The 7500-nt window shown below is 53.9% G+C and overlaps 2 protein-coding genes across 2 annotated transcripts in view; one reads left to right on the top strand and one right to left on the bottom strand.

The window, feature by feature from the left end:
• The window catches only part of PRADC1 (protease associated domain containing 1), a 16500-nt gene extending 10131 nt beyond the window's left edge, over window positions 1-6369 (bottom strand). The window contains exons 1-3 of the mRNA XM_089661499.1: window positions 6178-6369; window positions 2420-2520; window positions 928-1037 (exon numbers count right to left, since the gene is read on the bottom strand). Of these exons, the coding sequence (XP_089517625.1) occupies window positions 928-1037; window positions 2420-2520; window positions 6178-6355 (389 nt within the window). The 5' untranslated portion in view covers window positions 6356-6369. The remainder of the gene's footprint in view (window positions 1-927; window positions 1038-2419; window positions 2521-6177) is intronic.
• A 302-nt stretch (window positions 6370-6671) lies between these two features.
• The window catches only part of CCT7 (chaperonin containing TCP1 subunit 7), a 31541-nt gene continuing 30712 nt past the window's right edge, over window positions 6672-7500 (top strand). Inside the window, exon 1 of the mRNA XM_089661498.1 lies at window positions 6672-6807. Within this exon, the coding sequence (XP_089517624.1) occupies window positions 6802-6807 (6 nt within the window). The 5' untranslated portion in view covers window positions 6672-6801. The remainder of the gene's footprint in view (window positions 6808-7500) is intronic.

Consider the following 7500-nt stretch of genomic DNA (forward strand, 5'->3'; position numbering starts at 1 on the left):
GTGAAGTGGAAGGAAAATGAGAAATGGTTTTCAACATTTTTTACAAATAAATCTGTGAAAAGTGTGGCGGCATTTGTATTCAGCCCCCCGGAGTCAACACTTTGTAGGACCCCCTTTGGCTGCAATTCCAGCTGCAAGTCTTTTTGGGGATGTCTCTTTGCACATCTAGAGAGGGACATTTCTGCCCATTCTTCTTTGCAGAATCACTCAAGCTGTCAGATTGGATGGAGAGCGTCTGGGAACAGCAATTTTCAAGTCTGGCCACAGATTCTCCATTGGATTTCCGTCTGGACTGTGACTGGGATACAGCGAACGCCGGGTCCGGGGACAGCGGATACGGCGAACGCCGGGTCCGGGGACAGCGGATACGCCGAACGCCGGGTCCGGGGACAGCGGATACGGTGAACGCGGGGTCCGGGGAGAGCGAATATAGTGAACGCGGGCAATTTTTAGTAAGCTGAATAAATAAAATCACTATAAGAGCTCACCAAAAGTTTTCTAACCTCCTAAAGAAAATATTTCTTTACAAAGTTTATTACATCACCAAACCTCCCCCAATGGGCTCCTGTGACGTCACAACGCCTTCTGGCAGCTATCAGCATGAGTGATGACGATGACCGTCTGAGTCACGCCTGACATTTGCCCAGCAGATTGCGGTCACCGCGTCTCCACGGAAGTAACAAGGGGTTAAACGCCTCGTCTCTGCGATCTAATTGTGTATTCGGAGATTTCACATTCGCCGTAATCATTCTGTTTCCATGGATACGAGGAACGTGTAAAAATAAAAAAAGGATGTCAGGGTAACGCGCTATTTAACATGTCAAGCGTTTCCATTTAACCTTCTAAAGGTCCGTCGGTCATCGCGGCTCAGACGTGACCCCAGAGAGATGAATTCAACAACCTGAGTGGTTGATGGAGGAGACTCACCCCCTCTCCACCAGAGCGATCTGTCCTTGGATGAACACCCCGTTATGGAGCTCTCCGCACGCCTCCGGAGGATCCGCTGGGACCAAGTGGATCTGGTCATACCGCTGGCTCTATGGGAACAGATACAAGTCAATGCGTGACTTACGGTCATCACATACCTGACAACGCCCTCTTATCCAATGCCCACCATTACACTGGATCAGGGGCGGACTGACCATTTGGAAACTTGGGCACTGCCCGAGGGCCCGGGGTCAGTAGGGGGCCCCATGAGATGCCCCTGGTACCTTTTTCATAGGCTTTTTTGAGGTTGGGAAGGACACAGGGGCCCCATGATCCCCTATTGCCCGGGGGCCCCATGAGTTGTCAGTCCGCCCTTGCACTGGATTCACAGACAAGAAAGAAACAGAGGATGAAGATTACAATAAAAACATTGATATCAATAATGATTATTCACTAAAGATTGTGTATTTCTTCACCATTATATAATGAATAAAGCAGAAGATAAATAGATTAATTAAAGTGATGAGCCAGTTATTAGAGAGGGATGACATCACTGACAATGCAGCCTATCTGTTCACTAGAGAGCGATGACATCACCGAGAATGCAGCCTATCCATTCACTAGACAGCAGTGACATCACTGAGAATGCAGCCTATCACTAGAGAGTGACAACATCACCCACAATGCAGCCTATCCATTCACTAGAGAGCGGTGACATCACTGAGAATGCAGCCTATCCATTCACTAGAGTGCGGTGACATCACTGAGAATGCAGCCTATCCATTCACTAGAGAGCTATGACATCACTGAGAATGCAGCCTATCCATTCACTAGAGAGCTATGACATCGCTGTGAATGCAGCCTATCCATTCACTAGAGAGCTATGACATCACTGAGAATGCAGCCTATCCATTCACTAGAGAGCGATGACATCACTGAGAATGCAACCTATCCATTCACTAGAGAGGGGTGACATCACTGAGAATGCAGCCTATCCATTCACTAGAGAGCTATGACATCACTGAGAATGCAGCCTATCCATTCACTAGAGAGTTATGACATCACTGAGAATGCAGCCTATCCATTCACTAGAGAGCGGTGACATCACTGAGAATGCAGCCTATCCATTCACTAGAGAGTTATGACATCACTGAGAATGCAGCCTATCCATTCACTAGAGAGCTATGACATCACTGAGAATGCAGCCTATCCATTCACTAGAGAGCTATGACATCACTGAGAATGCAGCCTATCCATTCACTAGAGAGCTATGACATCACTGAGAATGCAACCTATCCATTCACTAGAGAGTTATGACATCACTGAGAATGCAGCCTATCCATTCACTAGAGAGCGGTGACATCACTGAGAATGCAGCCTATCCATTCACTAGAGAGCGGTGACATCACTGAGAATGCAGCCTCATCACATGGATGGACGTCGTCTTTTGTGACACCAAGAGATACAGAAATCCTGTGTGTACAAAGCTTACAAACACTCCTCCGAAGTCCTTGGCCGGGGTGGCGGTGAATATGTACCGGATGTCCCCGGGACTCAGCACCTGGAAGTACAGATATTCCTGGAAGCGGAGACCTGTGGATAGAAGAGGCCGCTGTCAGCCATCAGGTGGCGCTACATAAAGAGGGAGAAACATCCCAGAATAACCCAGGGTTCATTATCACAGCTCACTCTACAGCAATTCCCCTCCCCCGTCCTATCAATCCTTATACCCAACAAGGATCAGCATGGTGAGCAACAGGGTGCATGGATGGGGGGGTGAGATGATGGATGGGGGGGTGATGGATGGGGGGGGGTGAAGGATGGGCGGGGGGGGGCATAATAGCATCAACAATCTAAAGCTGAACATTAGGCACCCGCCATCATTGCAGTGATTCAGCATGGGCAAGCAGCATTCCACGTCCCCAGCTGTTACCCCAACCTTACACCATACAGGGCCTTAAGACCCCCAGCAGTTACCCCGAGCATACAGGGTCTAGCAGCACCCCATGATCCCCCGGCTGTTACCCCAATCTTCCAGGGTCAGACATCACCCCATGATCCCCCAGCTGTTACCCCAATCATCCAGGGTCAGACATCACCCCGTGATCCCCCAGCTGCTACCCCAATCATCCAGGGTCAGACATCACCCCATGATCCCCCAGCTGTTACCCCAATCACCCAGGCTCAGACATCACCCAATGATCCCTCGGCTGTTACCCCAATCTTCCAGGGTCAGACATCACCCAATGATCCCTCGGCTGTTACCCCAATCTTCCAGGGTCAGACATCACCCCATGATCCCCCGGCTGTTACCCCAATCATCCAGGGTCAGACATCACCCCATGATCCCCCGGCTGTTACCCCAATCTTCCAGGGTCAGACATCACCCCATGATCCCCCAGCTGTTACCCCAATCACCCAGGGTCAGACATCACCCCATGATCCCCCAGCTGTTACCCCAATCACCCAGGGTCAGATATCACCCCATGATCCCCCAGCTGTTACCCCAATCACCCAGGGTCAGGCATCACCCCATGATCCCCCAGCTGTTACCCCAATCACCCAGGGTCAGGCATCACCCCATGATCCCCCAGCTGTTACCCCAATCATACAGGGTCAGATATCACCCCATGATCCCCCGGCTGTTACCCCAATCATACAGGGTCAGACATCACCCCATGATCCCCCGGCTGTTACCCCAATCATACAGGGTCAGACATCACCCCATAATCCCCCAGCTGTTACCCCAATCTTCCAGGGTCAGACATCACCCCATGATCCCCCAGCTGTTACCCCAATCATCCAGAGTCAGACATCACCCCATGATCCCCCAGCTGTTACCCCAATCTTCCAGGGTCAGACATCACCCCATGATCCCCCAGCTGTTACCCCAATCACCCAGGGTCAGACATCACCCCATGATCCCCCAGCTGTTACCCCAATCATCCAGAGTCAGACATCACCCCATGATCCCCCAGCTGTTACCCCAATCATCCAGAGTCAGACATCACCCCATGATCCCCCAGCTGTTACCCCAATCATACAGGGTCAGACATCACCCCATGATCCCCCGGCTGTTACCCCAATCATACAGAGTCAGACATCACCCCATGATCCCCCGGCTGTTACCCCAATCATACAGGGTCAGACATCACCCCATAATCCCCCAGCTGTTACCCCAATCTTCCAGGGTCAGACATCACCCCATGATCCCCCAGCTGTTACCCCAATCATCCAGAGTCAGACATCACCCCATGATCCCCCAGCTGTTACCCCAATCTTCCAGGGTCAGACATCACCCCATGATCCCCCAGCTGTTACCCCAATCACCCAGGGTCAGACATCACCCCATGATCCCCCAGCTGTTACCCCAATCATCCAGGGTCAGACATCAGCCCATGACCCCCCAGATGTTACCCCAATCACCCAGGGTCAGACATCACCCCATGATCCCCCAATCACCCAGGGTCAGAGATCACCCCATGATCCCCCAGTCACCCAGGGTCAGACATCACCCCATGATCCCCCAATCACCCAGGGTCAGACATCACCCCATGATCCCCCGATCACCCAGGGTCAGACATCACCCCATGACCCCCCAGATGTTACCCCAATCACCCAGGGTCAGACATCACCCCATGACCCCCCAGATGTTACCCCAATCACCCAGGGTCAGACATCACCCCATGACCCCCCCAGCTGTTACCCCAATCACCCAGGCTCAGACATCACCCCACTATCCCCCAATCACCCAGGGTCAGACATCACCCCATGATCCCCCAATCACCCAGGGTCAGACATCACCCCATGACCCCCCAGATGTTACCCCAATCACCCAGGGTCAGACATCACCCCATGATCCCCCAGCTGTTACCCCAATCATCCAGAGTCAGACATCACCCCATGATCCCCCAGCTGTTACCCCAATCTTCCAGGGTCAGACATCACCCCATGATCCCCCAGCTGTTACCCCAATCACCCAGGGTCAGACATCACCCCATGATCCCCCAGCTGTTACCCCAATCACCCAGGGTCAGACATCACCCCATGATCCCCCAGCTGTTACCCCAATCACCCAGGGTCAGATATCACCCCATGATCCCCCAGCTGTTACCCCAATCACCCAGGGTCAGGCATCACCCCATGATCCCCCAGCTGTTACCCCAATCATACAGGGTCAGATATCACCCCATGATCCCCCGGCTGTTACCCCAATCATACAGAGTCAGACATCACCCCATGATCCCCCGGCTGTTACCCCAATCATACAGGGTCAGACATCACCCCATAATCCCCCAGCTGTTACCCCAATCTTCCAGGGTCAGACATCACCCCATGATCCCCCAGCTGTTACCCCAATCACCCAGGGTCAGACATCACCCCATGATCCCCCAGCTGTTACCCCAATCATCCAGAGTCAGACATCACCCCATGATCCCCCAGCTGTTACCCCAATCATCCAGAGTCAGACATCACCCCATGATCCCCCAGCTGTTACCCCAATCATACAGGGTCAGACATCACCCCATGATCCCCCGGCTGTTACCCCAATCATACAGAGTCAGACATCACCCCATGATCCCCCGGCTGTTACCCCAATCATACAGGGTCAGACATCACCCCATAATCCCCCAGCTGTTACCCCAATCTTCCAGGGTCAGACATCACCCCATGATCCCCCAGCTGTTACCCCAATCATCCAGAGTCAGACATCACCCCATGATCCCCCAGCTGTTACCCCAATCTTCCAGGGTCAGACATCACCCCATGATCCCCCAGCTGTTACCCCAATCACCCAGGGTCAGACATCACCCCATGATCCCCCAGCTGTTACCCCAATCATCCAGGGTCAGACATCAGCCCATGATCCCCCAGCTGTTACCCCAATCATACAGGGTCAGACATCACCCCATGATCCCCCAGCTGTTACCCCAATCATACAGGGTCAGACATCACCCCATAATCCCCCAGCTGTTACCCCAATCTTCCAGGGTCAGACATCACCCCATGATCCCCCAGCTGTTACCCCAATCTTCCAGGGTCAGACATCACCCCATGATCCCCCAGCTGTTACCCCAATCTTCCAGGGTCAGACATCACCCCATGATCCCCCAGCTGTTACCCCAATCATACAGGGTCAGACATCACCCCATGATCACCCCAGCTGTTACCCCAATCATCCAGAGTCAGACATCACCCCATGACCCCCCAATCATCCAGGGTCTGGCACCCCCCTGCTGTTATACTAACCATTGGCCAGCAGGGGGAGTGAGAGGAGCAGTATGAGGCGGAGGGTCAGGCGGGCCCCCATGGCTCCCTGTGCAGGGGGAACATCAGGAGTCTCCCATCCCTCCTCCACCACAGTCCAGATAGAGCGGGACACGCCCACGACTTCTATTGGACGAGAAGTCCCACCTGATTGTACCATTTAAACGTCAATCATTGTTTACTGTAATTTCCCTAATAGAAGGTAACCGTCCCAGTAATTCTGTTCGAAGACAGGGATCCCGGTTCGGGTGTAGTAAGATGGCGCCCAGCGGCCTCACATCTCCGATAATACATGGTAATATGAAAAGGAGGTAATCTTCAGCCAATCAGTGAGAGCGAGGCGTGGAACGCAGGCGGTGGTCTCTATGGTAACCGTCATTTCCGCTGGTATGACTTCCGACCAATGGCAAGCCACCGATAAGCTCATCGGCCAATCAAGGTCCTTGCTCTGGAATAGAGGCGAGAAACGCAGTCTGGAGTCTCCATAGTGACAGAAGAGAGCTCCTCCCACAGTGAATAGACGGTTGGAAGGTTCCGGAAGGTTCCTAAGCCCCGGTGGATTGTGGGAAGCACAGAGCCGGCCGGGTTACTGAGCGCGGAGACAAGATGATGGTGAGTGACCCAATCCGGAGCCATCCTCCCCGGGGACCAGGGCCAGACGCTGCTCCGTCCACAGTCGGGGGCCCCAGGGTGCCGGACACACAGATATCATCTTGCCGGGGGTCCCCCAGGAGACTAAGGGGAGCGGCGGGTCACGTGGTCAGCTGGGATAACGGGCCTAAAGGGGAACGGGCGAGGCCATTGTCTGTAGATGTGGGGGGAGCCCTGTGCTGCCTGCGGGCGATGGGACAGGCTATTCTGTCCTGATCTGGGGGAGCCCCGTGCTGCCTGCAGGCGATGGGACAGGCCATTCTGTCCTAATCTGGGGGAGCCCTGTGCTGCCCGCAGGGGATGGGACAGGCTTTTCTGTCCTGATCTGGGGGAGCCCTGTGCTGCCCGCAGGCGATGGGACAGGCCATTCTGTCCTGATCTGGGACTGACCATTCTATCCTGGTCTGGGGGAGCCCTGTGCTGCCCGCAGGCGATGGGACAGGCCATTCTGTCCTGATCTGGGACTGACCATTCTATCCTGGTCTGGGGGAGCCCTGTGCTGCCCGCAGGCGATGGGACAGGCCATTCTGTCCTGATCTGGGACTGACCATTCTATCCTGGTCTGGGGGAGCCCTGTGCTGCCCGCAGGTGATGGGACAGGCCATTCTATCCTGATCTGGGGGGAGCACTGTGCTTCCTGCTCTGCTCCCATAT

Source organism: Staurois parvus, unplaced genomic scaffold, assembly GCF_062004578.1.
Source record: "Staurois parvus isolate SC_StPar_1 unplaced genomic scaffold, SC_StPar_1.0 ptg001347l, whole genome shotgun sequence".
Classification (NCBI taxonomy): Eukaryota; Metazoa; Chordata; class Amphibia; order Anura; family Ranidae; genus Staurois; species Staurois parvus.